The 25,949-nt window shown below is 39.8% G+C and overlaps 1 protein-coding gene across 8 annotated transcripts in view; it reads left to right on the top strand.

The window, feature by feature from the left end:
- The window catches only part of LOC141174073 (uncharacterized), a 49,859-nt gene that overhangs the window by 4,729 nt on the left and 19,181 nt on the right, over positions 1–25,949 (top strand). For all 8 annotated transcript variants that reach the window (XM_073658716.1, XM_073658715.1, XM_073658719.1 and 5 more), the window contains 30 exons: positions 780–836; positions 10,906–10,968; positions 11,105–11,158; positions 11,257–11,512; positions 11,808–11,925; positions 13,028–13,118; positions 13,195–13,304; positions 14,214–14,430; positions 15,029–15,154; positions 15,261–15,378; positions 15,649–15,787; positions 16,938–17,048; positions 17,156–17,225; positions 17,310–17,450; positions 17,608–17,772; positions 17,963–18,057; positions 18,271–18,400; positions 18,545–18,800; positions 18,986–19,041; positions 20,179–20,279; positions 20,507–20,661; positions 20,767–20,905; positions 20,991–21,101; positions 21,195–21,374; positions 21,542–21,781; positions 21,978–22,134; positions 22,729–22,857; positions 23,571–23,715; positions 25,097–25,137; positions 25,486–25,851. In XM_073658716.1, coding sequence (XP_073514817.1) covers positions 780–836; positions 10,906–10,968; positions 11,105–11,158; positions 11,257–11,512; positions 11,808–11,925; positions 13,028–13,118; positions 13,195–13,304; positions 14,214–14,430; positions 15,029–15,154; positions 15,261–15,378; positions 15,649–15,787; positions 16,938–17,048; positions 17,156–17,225; positions 17,310–17,450; positions 17,608–17,772; positions 17,963–18,057; positions 18,271–18,400; positions 18,545–18,800; positions 18,986–19,041; positions 20,179–20,279; positions 20,507–20,661; positions 20,767–20,905; positions 20,991–21,101; positions 21,195–21,374; positions 21,542–21,781; positions 21,978–22,134; positions 22,729–22,857; positions 23,571–23,715; positions 25,097–25,137; positions 25,486–25,851 — 4,137 coding nt within the window. The remainder of the gene's footprint in view (positions 1–779; positions 837–10,905; positions 10,969–11,104; positions 11,159–11,256; positions 11,513–11,807; positions 11,926–13,027; positions 13,119–13,194; positions 13,305–14,213; positions 14,431–15,028; positions 15,155–15,260; positions 15,379–15,648; positions 15,788–16,937; positions 17,049–17,155; positions 17,226–17,309; positions 17,451–17,607; positions 17,773–17,962; positions 18,058–18,270; positions 18,401–18,544; positions 18,801–18,985; positions 19,042–20,178; positions 20,280–20,506; positions 20,662–20,766; positions 20,906–20,990; positions 21,102–21,194; positions 21,375–21,541; positions 21,782–21,977; positions 22,135–22,728; positions 22,858–23,570; positions 23,716–25,096; positions 25,138–25,485; positions 25,852–25,949) is intronic.

The raw sequence follows: 25,949 nt of genomic DNA, 5'->3' as shown, positions 1-25,949 counted from the left end.
TGTGCGAGATGTAAGCTCGTTGTGCATTTGGAAGCCCAGGTACTGGATCTAAAAGAGCAGCTGGCAACACTGAGATCCATTGACCATATCGAAATGAGTCTGCTGCTCACTGAGCAGCTGCTCACTGGGGTAGATGTGGGGGAGAGTGGTAGTATGGAGCTGCAGGACAGTGAGGCAGCTAGCTGGGTGACAGTTAGAAGGGGGGTTAGAGGGAAGAGTGCCAGAAAGGCTAGTCCTGATCTGGCACACCCCATAAAGTTTGCAAAGTTGGCGGATGAGGGGGGTGACGGTACAGGGGTAGCACTGCTGCAGCAAGGCATGTCCTCTGAAAGCCGGAGGAGTGTCAGCTCCAGTATGGTGGGAAATAGGATATTTCAGAAACAGAGATCTGTGCTGCTTTACTTAATCAGACGTAAGCTAGCAACCTATGTTTGCGTTTATGACCTCTTTATATTGACCTAATTAATGATATATTTGATGTGTACATTCAATGCCAAGACAAACAAAATAATCACTTGGCATTTATGGTTTTATTTATTTATATTGTGACATATTCCTTGCTGTATTAATCATTCCAGTACTCTTTAGTTAATTGTAAGGATTGATATAGAAATTGTATCAAGAAGTAACAAAAGAGAATTATTATTGTCAATTTAATGATAGTAACAGCTAATATACTGATTATTGCTCTGCTCTCTCCAGGGACAAGGAAGATAAAGACTTTTCATCATGTCGTGTCTTAATATTTCTCTGTTTTTGTATTTTTTTTTTATAAAAAGATTGGGATTCTGTTGAGCAAGATTATGAAAACTTTAATTTCCAAGATTTTGATCCATGTAAGTACTTTTTTGTTACTCATTTGCCATATTTGCAACCATGATTTTGTAGATTGAGATAGATGTATGCAGTATGTACAGATAGAGAGATATATGAATTTCTGATGATGGGGGATATAACACATTAAAAAATCAAACAATTATAAAAACTGCATTTTTGCATTGATTCTTGTAAAACATAGAAAAATTGAGTGAAAGGGGGTAACCCCTTGGATAAGCCATTTTGATCAGATAGGTTCCCTAAGCATAAACTAATTACAATATCTTCTGACTTTGGGTTCCCAGTGATCAGTTGTAATTTGTGGAGATTGTAGCAACACATGTTCAATTTAACTGGAATGGGAGAACTCAGTACTACAATGTCTAGTAAAGGGATTTTCACCATATGTATCTATCACTTATACACAGACTAAGTGTATGTTCACTGGTGGCCCCATAGCTATGATCGCCACAATCACTAGAACAGGGATTTTGGATTCACCATTGCTGCTCCTCATGGTCAGGAGATAGCCATTGAGATTGGATGCTGCCGCTCTACTTGAACCAAAAAGGGCTGATAAGAAAATACACTCAACTTTTATTTTTGCATTGTTTAAACTTCTCACCATGGTCTAGTGAGTGTAGTTGAAAGAATAACACAGGACACTTGTTCTAGCGATTGTGGGGGTCACAATGGTGGGATTCCCAGTAACCATTTATCGCCTATACTGTGGGAACTAAATGACAAACCTATAGAATTCTCTAATAAGGAATTCGGAAATTAGTTTTCTAAATCAGGCCACTACTTTAAGTACTGGAAGCATAAACAGGTGGGAAAACTTTTTGCTAGTTAGCAAAGATCTGGAGATGTATTTTCTAATCATCATCATCTACAGCTAGCTTTATAAAGAGAACCTGTCAACACAATTTAGCAATATAAAGTACAGACATGGCCATACTGAAACTGTTATTCATATTAAATTTATATTTTTGGTGACAAAACTCGCTTTATGGTTCTTGCTTAATCAGCTTTTGAATAGTGATGAGCGAGCATGGTCGCTACTGCTCGGTGCTCGTCCGAGCATCTCACTGCTCGAGATACTCAGAGCTCGCCGAGTATTTCCGGGTTTGCTCTGCGGGAGCTCGGGTCTCCTCCCTGCATGTTTGGCGCTCTTTACAGAGCCAATGAACATGCAGGGATTGTCTGCTACTCACTGTAATGCCGCAGCCATGTTGGTTGTGGCATTACAATGATTGGCTGGCCGCACAGCGTCATCAGGTCTGTATCAGACCTGGCGCCGCCATGCTCGTCACAGTCACTCCGGAATCAGACAGTGTAGGGAGAGGTGCTGCTGAGCTATGGAGAGATTTGCTTGTTTCTAGTTAGTGTAGGTGTACCAAACTATATTAGAGACACATATCCATCTCAACAAACAGTCCTTCTAAGGACGAATCCAACTGCAGAGATATCAGGCAGCAAGTGTATATTGGCAGGCAGGGTATATAGCAGACTGCAGTGAATATAGCATGAGAGGCTCCATTTCAGTTTTGCCTTCTGCTGCTGCTGCTGTTGGATAGTTCTAGAAATAGGCGCAGGTCTCAGGGGCCAGAAATATTTTTTTTTGGATCTTAATCCTCATTATTTGCTTAAAAAGCAATCCAGAGAACACCATTTTTCTAAGCCATTTGCTTGTTCGCACTGCAAAATACAGCCAGGTCCTTTCCATATTACAGCTCTAAAAATCCAGCTATTTAAAACCGTGGTTTATCCATCACAACGATCACATATAATTGCGCTAAAAATACTGTAATTTCTGGTCTCCATTAAAAATTTGTTTCACTGTGTCATTGAAGCTATTGACACCAGTTTGCTGTTCAAAATAGTTACCTACAGGCCAGGTATTTAAAACTGTGTTTTCTCCGTCACACGGATCACATATACGTTTTCAGAAAATACTGCCATTTCTGGCCTCCATTAAAAAAAATTTTCAGTGTGTCAGTGAAGCTATTGACACCAGTTTGCTGTTCAAAATAGTTACCTACAAGCCAGGTATTTAAAACTATGTTTTCTCCGTCACACGGATCACATATACGTTTTCAGAAAATACTGCCATTTCTGGCCTCCATTAAAAAATTTTTTCAGTGTGTCAGTTAAGCTATTGACACCAGTTTGCTGTTCAAAATAGTTACCTACAGGCCAGGTATTTAAAACTGTGGTTTGTCCATTGCACGGATCACATATACATTTTCAGAAAATAGTGCCATTTCTGGCCTCCATTAAAAAAAAATTTCAGTGTGTCAGTGAAGCTATTGACACCAGTTTGCTGTTCAAAATAGTTACCTACAGGCCAGGTATTTAAAACTGTGGTTTGTCCGTCACACAGATCACATATAAGTTCACTCCAAGTTCAGTCATTTGTAGTGAGCGTGGAAGATATTGTCCTCCATTTAAAATGGACAAGGCACGTGGCAAGGGACGGGGAACTGGATGTGATGGTGATGGTGCATGCAGAGGCCGAGGCTGTGGGCAAGCTGAAATTGTGCCACAACAAACACCCACATCTTTTTGCTTAACCTTCCTGTCCCAATTAATAGGGGACCGCAGAACACCACTATTGAACACAGAGCAGTGTGAAAAAGTTATTGGTTGGATAGCAGATAATGCTTCTAGTCACTTAGCCACCACCACCACCACCTTGTCTTCCACACGGTCAAGTCTCAGTAGCTGTGTCTGGACCGCATATTCCTCACCCTGAACCTTCTTCCTCCCACCATGCCGAGTGCCCAGAGACAACTGATCCCACACTTGGACACTCCGAAGAGCTGTTCACTTTTCCATTTATAGATTCGGGCCTCTCACTCGTTCCACTTGAAGTAGGACAAGAGGAGATCGTATGTAGCGATACCCAAATATTTCAGCAACCATGGTCACACGAAGGCGACGGTGGGAAAGTGTCAGAAGAGGTGGACGATGATGAGACACAATTGCCAGAAAGTGAGGAAGAGGACCAGGGTGCGGAAGTGGAAGACGAGGTGGTGGATGATATAGTAACTGACCTAACCTGGCAGGAGGACATGCAGAGCGACGAGAGCAGCACACAGGGGGAGGGAGGCAGAGCACCCCAATAGGCAGGAAGAAGCAGTGCGGTGGCCGCAGACTGAAGGTAGGCAACCGTTCCCCGTAACACCAACACAAAGGAAGTTGCCAGTACAACTGTTAGGTCTTCCTGAGTCTGGTTGTTTTTTACAAACTCTCCGATAACCCCAAAAAGGCCATTTGAACCACCTGCCAGGCCAGCATCAGCAGGAGTGGCAAAACTACCAGCCTGACCATAACCAGCATGATCAGACACATGGCAGCAAAGCACCCGACTTTGTGGGCCGAACCCCAGGGTCCAGGAACAGTGTCTGTGGGTGGCACCACTGCTTCTTCCGCTGTTGTGCGTGCAAGCCAATCCCCTTTTCATGGTGCATGATAAATGCCTCCTGCCCTGCACCTGTCATTGCACACTCTCAAGTAACAGCATCAGGAAGCACATTCACGTCCTTGTCCCAGCGCAGCGTTCAGTTTTCAATATCTCAGTACTTGGAACACAAGCGCAAATATGCAGCCAACGCCCCACAGGCCACACTACTAAATTCCCACATTTCGTGACTGCTTGCGCTCGAAATGTTGCCTTTTAGGCTTGTGGAGACGGAAGCATTCCGCAACCTGATGGCGGCGGCCGTTCCTAGGTACTTGGTCCCCAGCCTCCACTATTTCTGCCGGTGTGCCATCCCCGCATTACACAAGCACATGTCAAAAAAACATTAGCTGTGCCATCAGCAACGCAATTACCAGGAAAGTCCACCTAATCACGGACATATGAACAAGTGCTTGTGGGCAGGGACAGTACATCTTGCTGACGGCACACTGGGTTAACTTAGTCGAAGCCGGGACCCAGTCGGACCTTGGAACAGAACACGTCCTCCCGACGCCAAGGATCGCAGGCCCTAGGTAAATTAGGGTTGCCCCCATAGTCTATAGCTCCTGCACCTCATCCTCCTCAGCCTCCTCCTCCTCTTCAGCCTCCATCTCCAAAATTACCACATCAGTCACAAGCTGGAAGCACTGCAGCACTGCCTCGGCCAAGCAGCAACAGGCTGTGTTGAAGCTAATATGCTTAGGTGACAAACCGCACAATGCTGAAGAGTTGTGGACAGCTCTGACAGAGCAGGCAGATCTGTGGCTCACACCACTGAACCTACAGCCAGGCATGGTTGTGTGTGACAATGGCCGGAACCTCGTGGTGGCTCTGAGGCGAGACGAGCTCACACACATACCATGCCTGGCCCATGTGCTTAAACTCGTGGTTCAGTGATTTCTCAAGTCCAACCCGGAGCTGCCAGATCTGCTTGTTAAAGTACGCTGCCTGTATGCCCATTTTAGAAAGTCACCTACAGCTTCCGCCGCCCTTGCCATGTTTCTGCAGCATTTGCAGCTTTCGGCTCACAGACTGGTGTGTGATATCCCCAAGTGTTGGAACTCTACACTGCAGATATTGGGAAGGGTTTCTGAGCAGAAGAGGGCAGTTGTTGAGTACCAGCATCAACAAGGCCGTCGGTATTCAGTTCAGACTCCACACATAAGACCTCAGGAGTGGACATGAATGTCAGACATATGCATCATCCTCCAAAACTTTGAGGACTCCACCAAGATGGTGAGCGGAGATGATGCCATAATTAGCGTCACCATCCCGCTTCTCTGTCTTCTGAAACGCTCTCTGCTCACAATCAAAGAGGATGCATTGCAGGCGGAGCATGATGAGATGGAGCAAGGCACCATACAGGGTGATGACAAGCAGCCCAGCCTCATCTCATCCCAATGTGGATTGGGTGACAATGAGGAAGAGGAAGAGGAAGAACAGGAGCTAGGTTCATGCGCTATAGACGGTATAACCTGCACAACTGTCATACTGTCTGTTCAACGTGGATGGCCTGAGGACAGAGAGGAGGAGGAGGAGGGGAGCATGGTCACTCGTCCTCTTGGTGAGGACACGGAAGTCTTGCCTGTTAGCAGTCTGTCACGCATGGCTGAGTTTATGTTACGCTGCCTTTCCCATGACCCTTGAGTTGAGTTTTTGGCAGCCCTTGCAGTCACTGCGTACGCAATAACAGTATCGGAGACGTACTCGTTAATAATGGGAACAACAAAGCATAGCCAGCTGATGGCTCTCTAACAATAGCGAGGGCCGACGGCTGGCCTTTTAAGAATAGTAAGGTCCGCCTGATGGCCCTATAAAAATAAGCTTTGTGACTTTCAGAGTCCGTCCATCATAAATGAAACAGGATTTGTCTGATGATGTGTCACACACCACATGGCCAGATAAGGTTGTAAAATGTTAAAATGACATTTCCCGGTGAATGCATTTGTCTTAAAAAATAACGTAAAAAAAAAAAAGTAGGATCTTTCTTTAGTATAAAAAACAGAGTCACGAAAGTAATCTCAATGTAATCATATTATTCAGCTCCTGCACCTCCTCCTCCATCTCTGAAATTACCACATCAGTCTCAAGCTGAAAGCACTGCCTTGGCCAAGCAGCTGAAGATAACATGCTTAATGCTTTTCGACAATCCACCCAGCGCTGCAGAGTTGTTGAAAGCTGTAACACAGCAGCCTGATCTGTGGCTCTCACCACTGAACATACAGCCAGGCATGGTATGTGTGACAATGAGCGGAACCTGGTGGAAATGACAACCGGAGTAGATACGGTTTCCCTCTATGCCAGTCCTTTCACCGAGCTAAAGAATATGGCTGTGGTGAAATACAACTCCCACTGAGAAGCTGTTTCAGATTGAAAAACATTGGTCCCACCAGAGGATTTGATTCTGAGGGCTCACCTTTCTCCTCCGTTCAAGAGCCCCATAGCAGCTGCAAAGTTAGCGCTATCATGAACTCTCCTAATGTAGAAGCCAGGCCACACCAGAGGATTCTCTGGTGGGACCGTCCAACCCTGCTGAGAAGCAGTCCTGGCTAAGAAAAGTGTGTGGGAAGGTTCCCGGACACTCTATGGCTGCTTTTTTACTGAGGTGGAAACCCACGCAAACATGGCGAGAACATACAAAATCCTTGCAGATGTTGTCCTTGCTGGGATTTGAACCCAGGATCTCAGTGCTGCAAGGCTTCAGTGCTAACCAGTGCTGCTGTTCACCCTCTGATATCAAATAGGCTGGAGAAACTTGCACCTACTGCCACTCTACGTTCAGCTCCTTTGTGAGAAACTAATGTATTTGGGCAGCCACTCAGTCTACCAAATAAAATTCCCGAGAAGGAAATTGGGGATGGCTTCGCTACTGGTACTGTTTGCAGTGCTAATACCATGACATTGTACCATAGTTTACTGGAAATTTTCCAGGCTGGTAGCAGGCAAGCAGATTCCCACAGAAAAGTGCCAGCAGTAATGTTCAGGGACCCGCGCTTGTAGAAGGCGGAGACGATACCGGGAGAAATAATGGCAGCTGGGGACCGATTATGGACACCCAGCTGCCGCCGGCATGAGGTCGTGAAAAGCTTCTGCCTCCACAAGCCTAAAAGGCCACATTTCAAGTGCAAGCAGCTGCCCAGAAATCTAATTTAGTATTGAGGCCTGTGGGTGGGTGGCTGGCTGCATACTTGTGCTTGCATTCCAAGTAACAGAAAACTAAGCAGATGGTGGTCTCTATCATCATCATGGCCTCACCTCGGCACTATGAACTCTCCTGAAGGAGAAGCCAGGGCCCACCGGAGGAGTTTACGGTTCTCTGGTAGGCCCGTCCAACCCTGCCAAGAAGCAGCCCTGGCTAAGAAAGGTGTGTGGGCAGGTTCCAGGACACTCTATGGCTGCTTTTTTAATGTGGATTGGACGTGCTTATGCAAGTTATTTCTCAAACCGCATTGCAGATCAGGCCATTGCCCAACTCTCCAGTCATGAAATTAAAGGCGCAAAGAAAAATGTTTGTGTGTTGAAACACCACCGACAAGTGCGAGCTGATGTTGGACGGGCTGCCATTGCTTCTGCAACAAGCTGCATTAGAGGACTTCCTGGGAGAAATGACACCCAAAGTAGATACAGTTTCCCTCTATGGCAGTCCTTTCACTGAGATAAAGAATATGGCTGTGGTGAAATACAACTCTCAGCAAAAAAAGCTGTGGACTGGCTCTGTACCGTCCCTGGCCACATTCACTTGACCACGTGTTTGTGGTTAGGTGGTTTTTCCCAGTAAGTGCACTGGGGAGGGAACGGGTAATGTTGTGTGACCCGTGCTTGTGGAAGGCGGAGACGATACTGGGAGAAATAGTGGTGGCTGGGGACCAAGCATGGACATCCAGCCGCCACCACCATGAGGTTGTGAAAAGTTTCCGCCTCCATGAGCCTAAAAGGCCACATTTCAAGTGCAAGCAGCTGCCCAGAAATCTGGCAGTTTAGTATTGCGGCCTGTGGGTGGGTAGCTGGCTGCATACTTGCGCTTGCATTCCAAGTAACAGAAAACTAAGCAGATGGTGGCCTCTATCATCATCATGGCCTCACCTCGGCACTATGAACTCTACTAAAGGAGAAGCCAGCGCCCACCAGAGGAGTCTCCGGTTCTCTGGTGGGCCCATCCAACCCTGACGAGAAGCAACCCTGGCTAAGAAAAGTGTGTGGGAACGTTCCTGGACACTCTATGGCTGCATTTTTATTGTTGACTGGCTCTGTACCATCCTTGGCCACATACACCTGTTCACGTGTTTGTGGTTAGGCGGTCCTTCCCAGTAAGTGCACTGGGGAGAGCATGGGTAATGTTGTGGGATCCGTGCTTGTTGAAGGCAGAGACGATACCGGGAGAAATAGTGGCGGCTGGGGACTGAGCATGGACACCGGCCGCCGCCGGCATGTGGTTGTGAAAAGCTTCTGCCTCCACGAGCCTAAAAGGCCACATTTCAAGTGAAAGCAGCTTTAGAGGAATTCCTGGGAGAAATGACAGCTGAAGTAGATATTGTTTCCCAAGTCCTTTCACCAAGCTAAAGAATATGGCTGTGGTGAAATACAACTCTCAGCAAAAAAAAGCTGTGGACTGGCTCCGTACCATCCCTGGCCACATTCACCTGTCCACGTATTTGTGATTAGGCTGTCCTTCCCAGTAAGTAAACTGGGGAGGGCACGGGTAATGTTGCAGTGGTGGCTGGGAACCGAGTATGAATACCTGGTCGCCGCCGCCATAAGGTTGTAGACAGCTTCCGCCTCCACGAGCCTAAAAGGCCACATTTCAAGTGCAAGCAGCTGTCAAAAGTTTGGCAGTATAGTATTGCAGCCTGTGAGTGGGTGGCTGGCTGCATACTTGCGCTTGCATTCCAAGGAATGGAGTAGGGACAACTGAACGCTGCACTGGGACAAGGACGTAAAAGGTGTCTGCAACGACAGGTGCATGGCGGGAGGCATCTTCGCATGCGTCAAGGATCACTTATGATGGGCACACTTTTAGGCAGTAACCTGGGAGTCAGAGGTGCTTCCAGGGGTCTTCCCCATGCTGTTCCCATGTCTTTTCAGCACTGTATGCATGTGTCTGATGATGTGTCACACACCACATGTCCAGATAAGGTTGTAAAATGTTAAAATCACATTTCCCAGTGAATGCATTTGTCTTGGTTGAAAGCAATGCAAAAGTGCAAAAATGCATCAAAAACGCTACGTGTGAACATAGCCCAATGTGTGGAGGAGTATTTTTGGTTTTGGTTATTTATTTTGCCTTGTATACAAGTCATTACCCTGGAAAGGATGTTCCTTAACATATTTCCCAGGAAAATCCATTTTGGATTCATTTTTGTATGTTTTATTGTGAGTCCATAAAAGTGGCGTAATACCTCTGACAACGTTGATGACAGCAGTGACCTGGGAGTCAGAAATGCTTCCCGGGGTCGTCCTCATGGTGTTCCCATGTCATTTGAGCACTGTTCCCATTGATTTGGGCAATTTTTAGGACCTCTGCAGACCGCGGGGGGGTGCCACCTGAAAAATGCTTGAGTTTCCCATAGACTTACTTTGGGCTCGTTGCACCCGAGCATTCCAATTTGCTCGACCCGAGCATAGAGCATCCGAGCATTTTAGTGCTCGCCCATCACTACTTTTGAAGCTTTCCTCTAATGAGATTTCGGAGCACAGGGGCTGGACTATGGGTAGGGTCATTTCCTCCTGCCCTTCACCTGCCTCCTGTTTGAAATTTCACACAGATTGATATATTGGTTGAATGATGTCATCAATTTAAAACAGGAAGCAGGTCACTGAATTATCAGTGACCTGTCATTAAAACACAGGAGGCAGGTGGAGGGACCAAGGCAGAAGTGGAACACCCTACCGACACTACTGCCCTTGTGCACCGAAATCTCATTAGAGGAAAACTTGAAACGCTGATTAAACAGGAAGCATAAAGCGTATCTCTTCACCAAAGGTATCAAATTAATAAGTATAACAGTGTCTGTACTTTACATTGTTAAATCATGCTGACAGGTTCATTTCATATTGACCATTAAATGCAGATTTTGGCTGACCGAAAAGTCATGCTTATACTATCTTCTCCTACCTGTCAGAGTTTTTTATTGATGCCAACATTATGAATACCACATTAATGCATATTTCTGTCCAAAACTTAATCTACCATGTTGGCTGTGTTACTTGAAAAATCATTCATGTCAAACGACAAATCTAAAGCCTCCATGAACATCCTTCACAGATCGAATGGAAGTTTGAAATCTATAGTGTATGGTCATCTTTACGTGTAGGATCAATTACAATACCATACATAGATGTAGGTATATACCATAATGGTTAAAGATGAGCAATGTAGATGAGCAATGTATTATGGCGCAGTCAGGTGAACTGGCCGGCGGCCTCCAGAGCTGAGCGTGATAGCTGAATAGAAATCCATGCTGTCACGTTTGAGTCAGGAGAGCTGCCGGCCAGTCCGAGCATTGCGATGCGATCCTCATCTGTTCTATACAGCTGTCTGACTGCGCCCTTAGAAATAAGACAACAATTAAATACTCAAACTGTTTAATACTTATTATTGATAATGCCAATGCATGTCGTCTTTTTAGCTGACATGCAGCAGACAGTAGACCCAGTAGATGAAGATGATGAAGACGTACAGCAACAGTCTGGTGAGAAATTATCACATACCCCATTGCATGCATGTATACATTAATTAATGATCACGTTGTTCCTTTATTTCTTTGCCTTGTCATTTTTAGATTGTATCACTTATCAACTAACTATATGATACTTTTTTTTTTACAGATGGAGGTCCTTCGCGAGTGAACATCATCGCATCGCCTCCTCCGGTTTACCGAAGTAAGTGAAAAAGTAAAGTAGGTAGAAATCCTATTGTGAATTGTGAAAAATCTATCCTATAATATTCTAATATTCTATCAACTACTTTATATCCATAGGTCTGAATCCATCTCACAACCAAAAAATTTGCAGCACCTTTGGTAACCACAACTACAAAACCTTTGATGGAGACATCTTCCATTTTAAAGGCCATTGCAGTTACCAGTTTGCTCGTCACTGCAAGACCAATTATGAGGATTTTTTTGTGGGAATCAAACGTGAGGTCGGGGAAACTGCTATCTTTGGCATTTACCTGAAAATAGATGGTGTTGATATTTCTTTGACGAAGGAGACTGTGATTGTGAACAATGAAGTGTAAGTAATTGATTTAATTATTAATATTATTATTTATCATCAAGTCGAATGAAGAAATGGAAAATTAGAAAGTAAATTAAGAATCTAATCTATCCAACCCTTCTCTACCTTTCACTTATATTTTTATTATTGTATTGTGGTATTATATAAATATATTTTTTGGAAGGTTTAGGCATTAAATCACTTATAGGAAAAACTCCTATACAGCATTTTGCACTTGTTATTTTGTGTGAGCAACTAAATGTGAATGAATTTTGAAATGTTATACTATATAATGCATTTCATTCCTTCACAGTGTGGTTGAGCTGCCATTCAGTAATGGTGGAACCCAAATCTTCAAGACTGGTTCGTACAAAACAGTTAGTTCTAAAATTGGCTTTGTATTGGTCTGGAATGAAGAAGACGCCGTCACGGTAATAAAACAAAAGGCTTACCCATTCCTATATTTAGGAGTTTTTAATACTGTATTATTATTATACATTTTTTCATGATTAGTTTTACTTACTGTACATTACTTTTAGCTGCATTAAAGCACCACTCAAGTTTTTTTTTTCATTTCTTCACTGGAGTGGTGCCACTAATTTAAGTTTCCTGACCCCAGTATCATACTTACCAGATGTCATCTTCAGCTCTTCCTGGCTCCACTCCTGTCCTACATCACCATCTTGCGACTATAACATCTGACTAACCGGAAGTCAGAAGTAACGGTCACAAGCTCTCAGTGTAAGTCTAGGAAACCCTCATCCGGGCCTTATTCTGGCTCTCATAGATTTACATTGAGTTGTGACTTCCGAAAAAAGAGGAAGACAGTGACTGGTTAGTATATTACAAGGGGAAGGGAACTTAAATTGGTGGCATCACTCCACCGCTGCAATAAAAGAATGGAATGGTGCTTTAACTTCCTATTAAAATTCCTTTCTGTTACCAAGAATGGTGGCATATTTATTCTTATAGTTTGTTGCTCATTGCCTATGCTACTGGCTATCACCATCAGTGGTGACTGGTTTCCTATGCAAGGAATGCAATATTGGATCCAGCCAGCTTCATTGCCCCTGCGCTCTTCCAAATGCTGCACAGGCAAAGCTGCTGCTGCTTGCAGCACCGATGAGTGTGCAGCTTGGACTAGCATCTCAACCAACCTGCTGTCCAACTTTCAATCTTCAGAAGCTACCCCAAGCAAGCAAACATCTCGTAGGGTGAAGAGCTATGCTTTCCTGAAAGTAAAAGATAAGAAAACCAACTTGAGACCAGTTTGGTAGTCATAATGAAAAAATTAAACACTGACTATAATTAAAAGAAAGTCACACTATCAATATAAAAAAGTATAGAACCAGTTAGACTTAGGAACTCTGTGTGACAGAATCTTTGATGACTTTCTCCAAACATTTAATATTGCATTACATCTGCTAAATTATTTAAAATGAATCACAGATTACGGGATTTCTTCTACATTCCTTCAGTCGTCTAATTTACTAAATTACGTCGTTAACAATTCACAAATTTTCCACTTTGTAGCTGGAATTGAGTTCAAAATACGCCAACCAAACCTGTGGTCTTTGTGGTGACTATAATGGAATTCCAATGTACAATGAGTTTATCATGAATAGTAAGTACAATACAGATATTGAATAGATATGATGTTTACTATATGTACTAGAAAGCTAAATTCACCTTTTCTTTAGATGCCCATCTGACTAATCATCAATATGGAAACCTTCAAAAATATCATAACCCAGAAGAAGAAAAATGTGAAGATCTTAAGGAAGAAGCAGATACAAAATGCTCTAGGGATGTAAGTTTCTATACTTTTTAGTGTTTTCTGACAATTAAAACAGAATAATGTATTTAAAGTTATTTTTAATGTCTTATGGTGGAAATATCCTTTAAATGATGTAAAAGAATAGCAGCCAATCAGGTTTAAACTTTTTATCAGTTGAATAAAGGTTGATTCATATAATTATTACATATAGAGGGAAATTTACTAAGCTAAATATGTCAATTTGCAGTGTACATGCTTTGTGCCACACATACAGTATGTATATATATATATTTTTTTTTGCACCTCATCAGACAATGGGCAAGAGCAAAGAACATGGGTGGCACCAGAGTTCAAATTCTCTTCCTTTTTGAATAGACAATTTGCATATTTAATTTTCCAGAGGAGCATTGCAATGTCTATAACTCTCCTTACACTGGCATGCCACTCTCCACAAAAAGAGACATTACCCCTTAGATCTCAGTCAGAATCTTCTCATACAGCTCATGTTTTGCACTGATGAGGGGCAATACCCTGAAACAAGTCTGCAACTTGAGATTCTGGTTTGCCTTTTATTTTAAGTCATGTGGCAAGGCTTGTTAAAAGGTTGATTTTGACTTTTAGGATTGCTACTTCCAATAAGTGACGCTAGAGCTCAAGTCCTCTTCTTCTCTGAAGAGGCAATTTGCATAGTAAGAATGTGCATGGTTTAAAAAATGACAAACTGTGCAAAAATTTTGTCTCAAAAATCAGTCTAGGCAGGTCATCAATGATGTGGTCTAAACTAGACAAAAGTACCTTAATATGCTATTCATTATACAGTCTGAACCACAGTGATACATTTATTTATATATACAGTATATGTTTAATAGAAGTGTAAAATGTGAAATTACATTGTTTTCCCATGATATAGACTGAGATATCTCCCATTTTTATGTCCCATAGAAAAAAATCTGTACATCTGTTTTGACTGGTGCACCTTTTCGCGAGTGCAATAAAAAAGTGGACGTTTGGAAATACATTGCACTCTGCGAGAATGATATGTGCAGATGCACCGAAAATACAACATGGACCTGTCTTTGTAACATCTTTACTGCGTATTCAAGAGAGTGTACTCATGCTGGTAGTGAACCAAAGAACTGGAGAAGTTCTAAATTATGCCGTAAGTCAGAATATACTAAAATCAGCATTCTTGTTTTTTAGGACTCAATACGTTTTATAGTTCGCAAGCATATATTTTGTTTAGTTATTCTGAGTATCTGGTGGCACAAGAAATGTCAATGGTCATCTGTGTGAATCAAACAATGAGAAAACCACACTAGGGGCAAGTGACTGGCTTTAAATATGGACATCTTTGCTCCAAATGTGGACTTTAGGGACAGATTATTACATTAGACCTTGGTTGCACTGGAGGATCCGCTGGTGACCCAGACTATATGGTGATAGAGTTTTGCTCAAAGCTTGGCCTGCACACAAATCTAATAATTCAGAGTAGTGATTGCTATCCCATGATTCATTCTTCCCTCATCATGAAGTTTTACAAGAGTTGTAAGGTTGTAGGATAGAGACCAATGAATATGAAAGATGATAGGCAACTTTCCCTTCCTGAATTCAATTCAATTGCATAATTTAATAAATGTATGGATATGGGGGTTATCAAACCTTGTGGCATAACAGGGCTACATATGCATATGATGGTGCACTGCAGTACGACATCAGGAATTATCCAAGAAATAACATGCCAATTCTGTAATTTTTAGCTCGGAAATGTGCATACAATCTACAATTCAAGGAGTGTGGCACTGCCTGTCCAGACACATGTAGTAACCCTGAACATTCTTCGGTCTGTGATGATCACTGCACAGATGGCTGTGTTTGCCCTGCAGGTAACATACTGTAGTTTTCCATATTTTTCTACATGACACTGACCCACCGGGTATATCAGCCTCTACAAATAGTTCTATCATTTGAAGCCTTTTTTTCATTTTTAAGGAATGGTGTTTGATGATATCAGAAAAACAGGTTGTATTCCAAAGGAGCAATGCGCCTGCACCCACAATGGAGATGTTTACCCATCAGGGGCAGGATATTCCGAGAAATGTCAAGACTGGTAACTACTACTAGATTACCTACCTTTACTATAAAGCCTAGGTTCTCAACCTATGGGACATTTACATCAGGGCCTACACGACATGTCTCAACTGGTATGCTCACAGCTTTTATCTTCATTTTTAGAATAATTATTGAATATTGCCTAACCAAGTTCAACAAATCGCTAAAATTGAGTCTTTATTAAAATATCCTTCTATACAATATTAAAGGGAACAATATTTTTGGATTACAAAATTATTGTGCTTCTGATTTTAATTTTCTTTAACAGCAAATGCAATGGAGGGAAGTGGAGCTGTGTGAAAAAAGCATGCCTTGGTGTTTGCGCCCTTGAAGGAGGTTCTCACATCACCACTTTTGATAAAACCCGCTACAACTTCCACGGAGACTGTACATACACACTAATTAAGGTATTAAACAAGGACATGTCACAGAATCAATAAATATACTAGAAAGTACATTAACAGGAGATGGAGATAATGCACTCATTCATGGATGAAGCCAACAGGACATTGAACATTGAAATCCATTATGGCTGCGTTCACACTTGCGTTTTGATATTCTGTTCGGCTGTTACATATTAATTACAAACTGAATTAATCTCTATTTTCAATAATTATGTAGATTATTTCTGTTTGCTTTTTCCTAAAAAATGAAAATTAAATGTCAAACCTTGTGATTGTAGCCTTAGCCAAGCTGTTACGGCTATAATGTAAAATGAGCAATGCAATTTCGAAACCAAAGGTCAAAAGAGACTATTTGCGCATAGTGATAAAAGTGGAATATATGTATTATAACACACACATACAGTATATAGCACTGCGTATCCAAGTTTATTAAGATCTTATAGGATCAATAGACTAAACTAAAAACATATAGTAGATACGCCAACCTGTGAGTACATAAGAGTCTTTAGGCCAACTTTTCTTGTTCAAAGGCTGTGAGGCACCGTTCGCTCTAGTCCTGTAACTCCAATAAGGCCAAAAAGATGCCCTAAGTCCTTCAGTAGTGCTCTGGCTGGGGAATTACTCATAAAATAACTTTGATTAGTGGTTATTTTGATTTTACAATGGACAAAAGAGAATTATGAAGCTTAGAAAGCTGTGACAACCAAAGACTTACTATATAGGAAGCCAATGCCACTGCCATGGAGTGTAAAAAAAGGTATTTTCATCCCAAATTGGACTTAATCATATGTTCATAAACAGCAAAACTTCTTCCTCTTCATAGGTTCTAACATATTAGAAAAGAAAATTGGGGGAAAATGAGATAGGATGCAAAAGTGACACTTCTGTCTTGAGATTGTGGATTTGTGGGAACAATATTAGGAAAAGGGCACTACTTTCCTAAGATGGTGAATGTAGTAGCCTAAACCGGCATTAAAGAAATGTCCTAAATTTGATTTTTGTAATAAGAGTGCTGACCCTTCCTTGCACTAATATGCCTTCTATCTAAATATCAACCTTTTACAAAATCGGATTCATGTCAAGTGTGTGATACTCTTGAGTTTATATGATAATATGAGAAATAACTTTCACCAACTTTGTCTCTTATTTCTAGACACGTGACTCCAACCTGTTTAGTGTTTTTGCAGAACTTTACAAATGTGGGACTACAGATACACAGACTTGCCTTAAGAGCATTAGTCTTAGTTTGAATGGCGGAAAGGAGGTAAGTACGGCACCTGCAGAAATAAGAAACCCTACCTGAATTGGAAAATGTAGACTTTATTGCAATTTTATTCAGGATTTAACTCAGTATGTAATCTTCCTCTTCAGATTATCACTGTGGAGAAATGTGGAAGTATGCATTTTAACAATAAGTCCACCCAAATGCCACACGAAACCGGTATGTGGGATAGGTAAACCTGTGGGTCAACTGAAAACTGCCATTTGTCATTCCCTATAATGTACATTTCTTTTGTATTCACAGCCAGTGCTTACATCTTCAGCTCATCAACTTTTTACATCATGATACAAGCTAAGAACAAGGAGTTTCAGGTCAAAGTTCAATTGAAGCCCACCATGCAAGCTTATGTATACTCTGATCCAAAACACATGAACAAAATTTGGGGTAAGACCACTTAGGTTTGTTTTGTGCAATGATCAAGATGATCATTGATTGGAATTTGCTTATTGATGTTTGCCTAACTATTCCATGATGCCCACCTGGTAAAATAATTCTGTAAAGAGTCGATAACTGTTTTTTAAGTAAACTGATGTCTTTGCAGGTCTTTGCGGCAACTTCAATGAAATTCAAGCCGATGATTTTGAATCTCCTGCTGGAGTTAGAGAAGGCACTGGATCATCATTTGGTAACTTGTGGAAGACTCGAGCTGACTGTCCAAATGTAAGAAACAACTTTGAAGATCCATGTTCCCTCATGGGTCAAAACGGTGAGTGACTTGAAATAATGAAAATAAATACTAATAACATAGCACAACAACACAATTGACAATTGTTCTAGAAAATGATGATAATACGGTCTAACACTATGATGGATGTGTGAGTATTTGGTATCCATTGTCTGAAGACATTTCAAAGGTACTTCTCACTAGCTAAATGAACTGCGCATTTTGCTTTTAGAACAATATGCATCTCACCATTGCGATTTGTTGCTGGCTAGTGATGGACCATTTGCCAGCGGCCACAAGACTGTTGACCCCGAACCCTATCATAAGGTAAAACTACAAATTTTATGACATACAATGTAATAATTCCAGATTAGAAATCACAATCAGTTTCATCTTTTTTTTTTTAAATAAAGGTGGTAAACCATTAAAAAAGCCATCAAAGTAATTACTTCCGTACCTAGAAATCCTCAGAAGATCGAGATTTATATCTACATTTACAACATTATAATTTTCATACTGATTTTGGGAATCTCTCAACAGAACTGCATGTTTGATGCCTGCAACTGTGATAACAAAAAAGAAGACTGCATGTGCTCTGCTATCTCATCCTATGTTAGCGCCTGTTCAAGAGAAGGAGTTGTCTTACGTGGATGGAGAACACAGATTTGCCGTAAGTTTTACAAAGTAGCACAACATATTTTTCTTGCAAATTTCTTGTAGTCCTTATCACAAAAGAAAAGATTTAGAGAAATTAATATATGCTAATATTGCTAAACAATGCTAATATTTTTTTATTGGAATGCTTTACCCTTAGAATCATACACAACCACCTGCAAGCCTGGTCATAAGTATAGCGACAATATCAGTACTTGCATGCCTAGCTGTCGTGCTCTCAGTGAACGCGATGCCACCTGTGAATATGATATTGGCATTCTTGATGGTTGCATTTGTGAAGATGGAAAATACCAAGATGGCAATGGAAATTGCGTTCTCCTTGCTGAGTGCCCTTGTTACAAAAAGGGAACTAACATGTCACCTGGAGAAGTCATTTCTGAAAATGGGGCAATATGGTAAGATCTTACTCTCAACTTCAAACCCTCAGAGTACAAGGAACCAGTATTAAATCTCATCACTCTCATTTACCTAATGGGAGATCACAAGACATTTAGTTACATATTACTGTAGTTGTATTTCTAATAATTCTGGAGCATCGTTGGTAATAGGAATTGTTATTTTTTTCCCTGTATTTTTGCAGCACCTGCACAAATGGAAAAATAGACTGTGTGGGCGAAAATCCTGTGGAGCAAAAAGGTAATGTAAGCTTTGCTGGCTTCTGTATGAATTGTTTTAGTATGTATCAGAAATATTCTGTTCACATTTTCTATGTGGTTCCACTGGGGTTGTCACCAGGCCTTAAGTGGCAAGAATAGCACAGGTTACCAAATGCTAATACCCTAAAATAAATCAAGGTCACCAGCATCTGTTTGGAGAATTGATCCATTACTCTTTAGTAATTACTTTATTGTAGGGAAGAAACATAATGAAATAAACTAATCCTTTCTACATAGTAAGCATAATTTTAAATCAATAGCACACCTGAAAATAAACCATTTTGTAATATATCTTATCGGAGATATCTTCTTCTTTCTCCTCCAGGACTGATCTTTCATTCTCAATTCATAGGTAAAATGTGAAAAATCTGTATTCGGTGAAGACAGATTTTCCCATTACTGAGATAGGAGATGACAGTTGGTGGTTTTAAAATTCTATGGGTAGATGGAGGAGGTAGAAGCAGACAGACATTCTGCTGCAAGTTTTCCGGAAATGTCAGCTACAGCTTCCCATAGAACTTTATGAGCACCAGCTGTCATCTCCTATCTCAGCAATGAGAAAGGATATATTCACTGAAGACAGATTTTATCCATAAATTGAGAATATTGGAAGCAAATGATCAGTGCAAGTAGCTTGTATGTTCTCCTTGTGTTTGCATGTGTTCTCCGCTTTTCTACCACATTCCAAAGACATACTGATAGGAAATTTAGATTGTGAGCCCCATTAGGGACAGCGATAACAATGTCAGTAAAGTGCTGCGGAATATTATGGCGCTATAAAAGCAAAGCATAATAAAAAAAAAAATCAATCCAGATGGAGAAAGAAGCACTTTTTTTCTAATAAGATACAACGTTTTTAACTTTCATGTGCACTATTGATTTATGAAAAAAAAAATTAAAACGATGGCTACTCTTTAAAAGCTTTCATATATTATTTAATAATCAGATTGCCAATATTGATTCTACCAATCCATTTGTTATTTTCATTATTTTCTGCTAATAATACCTAGTAATTACTATTTGTTCTTACTAAGTCTCTCAATATTCCGTTATTCTAGATTTCTAGGTAACTGTAGTCATCCATTTGTGTACCATTACAATATATTTCTTTCCTCAGTATGTGATTACCCGAAGGTCTACTTCGATTGTGACAATGCCACCGCAGGTGCTAAAGGCTCAGAGTGTCAGAAAAGTTGTTCAACCTTTGATAACGACTGTGTAAGTTGCTATAAATTCTTTATATTTGAAAAGGTTTTTGATGGCTAAAAAAAATTGGTGGTCTATCCTGACGGTGAGCTGCCAGTGCATGATCAGTTTGGGTCCTACCACCATTGTCTACTTCTCCAGAAAAATCATTATTCTTTTTCATGATATATATCTGAGATGCAGCTCAACTCCATAAAGTTCCAGGTTGTTTGATCTTTTTTTTCCTTAATATTTTACAGCATAGCTCTGGTTGTGTATCTGGCTGTGTATGTCCTGAAGGATTGTTTTTTGATGAGGGAAGAGACTTATGTATTTCTGAAGAAAAATGCTCTTGTCAACTCAATGGTGATTACTATTTACCAGGAGACACAGTCCAGGTCAAATGTAACACTTGGTAAGATACTCAAGACCATGTTGGCTTTGCTTTTTTGACCTTTTAGCTTTTTGAACTTTTTAAAGGTTATTTTTGTTTTTATCTAATTGTGACCTTATTGTACAGTACCTGTAAGAACAGAAAGTGGACCTGTACCACAGAAACATGCCTGGGGACTTGTGCCGTGTATGGAGATGGACACTACCTTACCTTTGATAGCAGAAGATATCGCTTCAATGGAAATTGCAAATATACCTTGGTTCAGGTACATGTTTTATTTGTATTTTTTTTGTTTGCAGGTATAATAATCACACTGCTATCTCACAATTTATTTCTCTGCGTATTTCTAGGATTATTGTTCTAACGACGCTACTAAAGGTACTTTCCGAATCTTAACAGAAAATGAGCCATGCGGTTCACAAGGCACCACATGCTCCAAATCTATCATACTTTTCCTTGGCGTAAGTGCTTATTATCCTAAAATAATAGGTAATAACTACCCACAATAATGATTTTTTTTTTTTCTTACAAAAAGTTTTCCTCTTCATTTCTAGAACTATGAACTGATAATGGATAATAAGAAGTTTGATGTGGTTAAGAGAGACTCTGGAATATATGAACCCTTCAAAGTTCATCAGATGGGCATCTACCTTGTGGTCGAGGCAAAAAATGGTTTAGCTTTGGTTTGGGATAAGAAAACCACTATGTTTGTTAAGATGGATCCAAAATATCAGGTGAAAATATAACTCATAGTAAAGTACTTTCATTCCAAATTTAGACAGTAAGATTTTTTTTTATTATTATTATTTCTTCTCTTAGCTTGTACTTTTTGGAATAGCAAACGAATAAACTATTCACTAGTTCCATAAATCCATACTACCCAAACTTTTTCATCTTCCAGGGAAAAGTCTGTGGTCTCTGTGGTAACTATGATGGGAACACTGCCAATGACTATATGACCAGAAGTCAGTCAGTAATTGGAGATGTTCTTGAGTTTGGTAACAGCTGGAAAATTTCTCCGAGTTGTCCAGATGCTGTGGAAATAACAGATACATGTGCTTCCAACCCATACAGAAAAGCATGGTCCCAAAGACAATGTAGTATCATCACTAGTGGTACATTTGCTTCTTGTCATAGTCTGGTAAGAACTTTTTTTATAGCTAAAAATATTTGGTGCAGTTAATATGTTTTTTTGGGGGGGTTTCTATTTAACTATTTTAATATTAATTCTTTTTACGTTGTACACACTAAAACCAAAATCTTGTCCGACCTAAACCCTAAAAACACTGAGGTTTTCTTACAAAATTCATATTTTTCTGGTTATTTTCTGTAATCAGGTGGAACCTATGAAGTACTATGAAGCTTGTGTCACCGATGCTTGTGCTTGTGACAGTGGTGGAGACTGTGACTGCTTGTGTACTGCTGTAGCAGCTTATGCCCAGGCTTGTAGTGAGGCAGGGCAGTGTATTCATTGGAGAACGCCAAATATTTGCCGTAAGTGATGTGACAGCGATCAAATATTTTATTTTATTATTATTATTGTAAAATTATTATTATTATTGTTATAGTAAAATATTATTATTATTACTACTATTATAGTAAAATTATTATTATTATTATTATTACTGTTATAGTAAAATTCTCATTATTATTATTATTAATGTTATAGTAAAATTATTATTATTAAATAATAATGATTTTATTTTTATCATATAACATTTATCTTTTAATAAAGATTTTTGACCATGCACATAGTCAAGTATTGCTGCTTATTCCTCATTGAAGTACATGAATCTTAGCTGGATTACTTGTCTCATACTATACAAAGTGCCACTGACTTTGGGGAAATCAAAAATCAGAACGTTTATACCAATAACAACCAATCCCTTTAAAACAACTATCTATGCAAAATAGAAATGAAAACAATTGGATTGGTTGATACTTGTAGCAAGAGACTTTTATTTTCCATTTATTAACATAGATTTGGAGAAAACTATACAGTTTACAAATGCAGTCTATTATATTACTCCTTCCTTCTTCGAATACTATGCGCCAGCTAAAACTCTGTTTAACTGTTTCCCTCTACAGCCGTATTTTGTGATTTCTACAACCAACAAGGTCATTGTGAATGGCACTACAAAGCATGTGGTGCTCCGTGCATGAAGACTTGTATGAATCCAACTGGTGTTTGCTATAACAAACTCATTGGCTTGGAAGGTAAGTGTATCATTAATTTCCATTAGGGAATAGTCAGACGGTCATATAACTTGGACGGGATCATAACGTAATGCTCGGACTGGTTGGCAGCTCTTCCGAGCCGAGTGGGACAGCATGCATTTCTATGCAAGCATTGCGTTGTGATCCCGGTCTGAGTTATACGGCCGCCTGACTCTTCCCTTAGATTGACAAGTAGGGGATTTTCTAGAAATTTGTGTATAATATTAGGATTACTCGAAAAACAAGAACCTCCCAAAAAAATTATATATTAAATACAAAGAAATATTTTGGGAATATAAAAAAAAATAATCCAAGTTGACTTGTGGATTCGCTTCACATGGGTTGATTATAAATGTTGTCTCAGAAAAATGAATGTTCATGTGCCCTATTGTATTTGGCATATTGCAGATTTTTTTTCTTTGAAGAGAAGACCCTTTGAGGCATGAAAAATATCCCTATATTTTAAAATATGCAGCTTAACAAAATTTTAATTGATTCTGTTATTACCTAAAGTTAGTATGCCTAACTAAATAAGACTTAAATATCTTATGTTGGTCACTGGTCAATGAGTTCCAACATTGTGCTGACAAACTGATTTTTTTTTTTAAATAAAAATTAGTTTCATGTACTATTTAACAATCATTTATTATGTAGCATAATGAGCATAACATGCTATTTTTTTTTATTGCATCTATATTATCTTTTCCCTGTAGGCTGCTACCCTACATGTCCCGAAGATAGACCATTCTTTGATGAAGAGTCAATGCAATGTGTTTCATCATGTAACTGTTTTGATGAATATGGAGTGGAGTATAAACCAGGAGAAAAGATGCCAGGTCCAAATAGATGTTCAGTTTGGTAAGGGTATTAACGCCTGTATAAGTGTATATTAATAAATACATAAATAAATCTTTGGTTCTACGTCTGATCTTTGTTAGTACCGCTGATTACAAAAAAAGAGCCTTTATTACAGGTAAATTGCATATCAGGAAAATGCAATGAGATGATTAAATGTTTGATTTTTTTTTTTTAAATTAAAAAATTCGATTTCTCTCTGAAATAGCCTAGTTTGAACGGTGACGTCATTGAGTTCCAAAGTCTTGTATAAACGTTATGTGGAAGGCAGGTTCAATATCTCTGTTTCTTTATCTTGAGTAAGAGTCTGTTAGTATACTGTAGTGATCTGGATTTTTGGTACATGTGTTATGAATCATTAGTATATGATTACTCTTACAATAAATACATAAATAATGAGAGCGATCGGCCAAACATTGTAACCAGAGATGAACAAATTTATTTGAGAGGAACTGAATTCTCCTTGAATCTTACAAAAATCCGTATTCTTTAGAATACAGATTTTTTTTTGCAATTCGCTCAATGTGAATTCTGAAAAATTGCTGCCATTTTACTGAACGTTAGAGGTTTAGCAAATTGTTTAAAAAAATAATACTCATCTCACTAATCACCTGTTCTGTCGACCCTCCAGCCCGCCATCTGGTTCTCCGTGTCTCTTCTTTTCCCATTACCATGTCTTGCATTTTTTTCTTCAGCTTCTTTACTTTAGCCTGGAATTTCTGGCTCAATTAGGCTTTGAACATCACAACATTTTGACACGCGTCTCCCAAATGAACGCACAACTGGATGTCAGAGGCATATTTGAGCCGGAAGTGAAGTGGCCGAGGAGAATGTGCACTATGGGGGAATGGAAAAAGAAGAGATGCGCAGGACTGGATGGTAGGCTGCCGAGGAAGGGGGAAAGGTGAGTGGTTAGGTGAGTATTATATCTGTTTATTTTTTTTCTACATCCTATATATATTATGCTCTGGGGTCTGAAAAGAGCATAATTAGGAACATTCAATTCACAGAGAGTAACTTAGCTGCAAATGAAATGTTCTTGTGAAATTTGCACAATTTGGTGAATTCATTTCTTGGCAGATTTGATCATCTCTAGTTGTGTGCAGAATTATAGAAAGCTCTATCTGATGCAGTAATCACTAGATTATTTGATAAGTAAAAAGGACAAGAAACTAGTAATTGGTTATAATGTGGTTTTCTAGTGTCAACTATGCACCTATTAAAAAAGGCTTTAAAATCACACATAACATTTTCAACAAAGGGTTGTCTCAAGAACACCAATGCATCTTTCATGCTCTTCTAATCTGAAAATGTGAGCTTACCCTAGCATTGACAATACTTTAGCATGTAGCACACCTTTAGTAATACATGTGTTTTTTTATAGCACATGTACAAAAGAAGGAAGAACCTGTACCCCAGCATCAGGTATGATGTATGATGAAAAATACTATAAGTAACCGATATTTTTTTTATAATGTTACATTTCCTAACTTGAAACAATAAAATGATCCTGCCAATATGTAAATCAATGATTTCTAATTAATTATCCCTCCTACTTATCTTGAAAAGCTATAGCGATACTGTATATGTCTGCATGTATGTGTTATTAGAACCAGCTGAAAGAGGCTACATTTATTACACAGAACATGATTTCTGTTGTAGTTGCTGAAGGACGTAAAAATGATTGGGTTTGAAAGAATATTCATTATGATAATTTACTAAAACTATTTGTATGTTTTTTTATTTATTTTATTTTTTTTTAAAAAAAACAAGCCTGCTGTTACTATGAAGGCCAAGAGTTTCTCCCTGGGGATATAATTTACTCCACATCTGATGCAATGGGTGGCTGTCTGCATGCCATTTGCACAGAGAATTCAACAATAGAAAGGATGATTGCCCCTTGTTCAACTACTGTAGCTCCAACGACAGCATTTGACTTCACTTCATCGAGTACATATGATGGACAATCAACACCATCAACTCCTCATGAAGGTACCGCAACATCTTCTGCATCAACTGAATCATCTCCTGGCACGAGTGGTGAAAAAGGCACAGAGCGACCAGTTACTTCCACTTCCAGTTCTGAAACTCCACCTTCTCCCACTGGTGAATCTAATACTTCAAAAGAAGTGCCAACAGGTATTATGTCTATAGAAATTAATGCTTTATGTTACTTTGAACATGAATTCTGCTCTTTTGCTGATACATACTGTTTTTTTTTTAAGTTAGTTTTATTA

This window comes from Phyllobates terribilis, unplaced genomic scaffold, assembly GCF_046119375.1.
Source record: "Phyllobates terribilis strain yellow unplaced genomic scaffold, ASM4611937v1 Scaffold_13__5_contigs__length_258822181, whole genome shotgun sequence".
NCBI classification, from domain to species: domain Eukaryota; kingdom Metazoa; phylum Chordata; class Amphibia; order Anura; family Dendrobatidae; genus Phyllobates; species Phyllobates terribilis.
The sequence above is the reverse complement of the archived record's forward strand: the minus strand, read 5'-3'. Positions and strand labels throughout refer to the sequence as shown.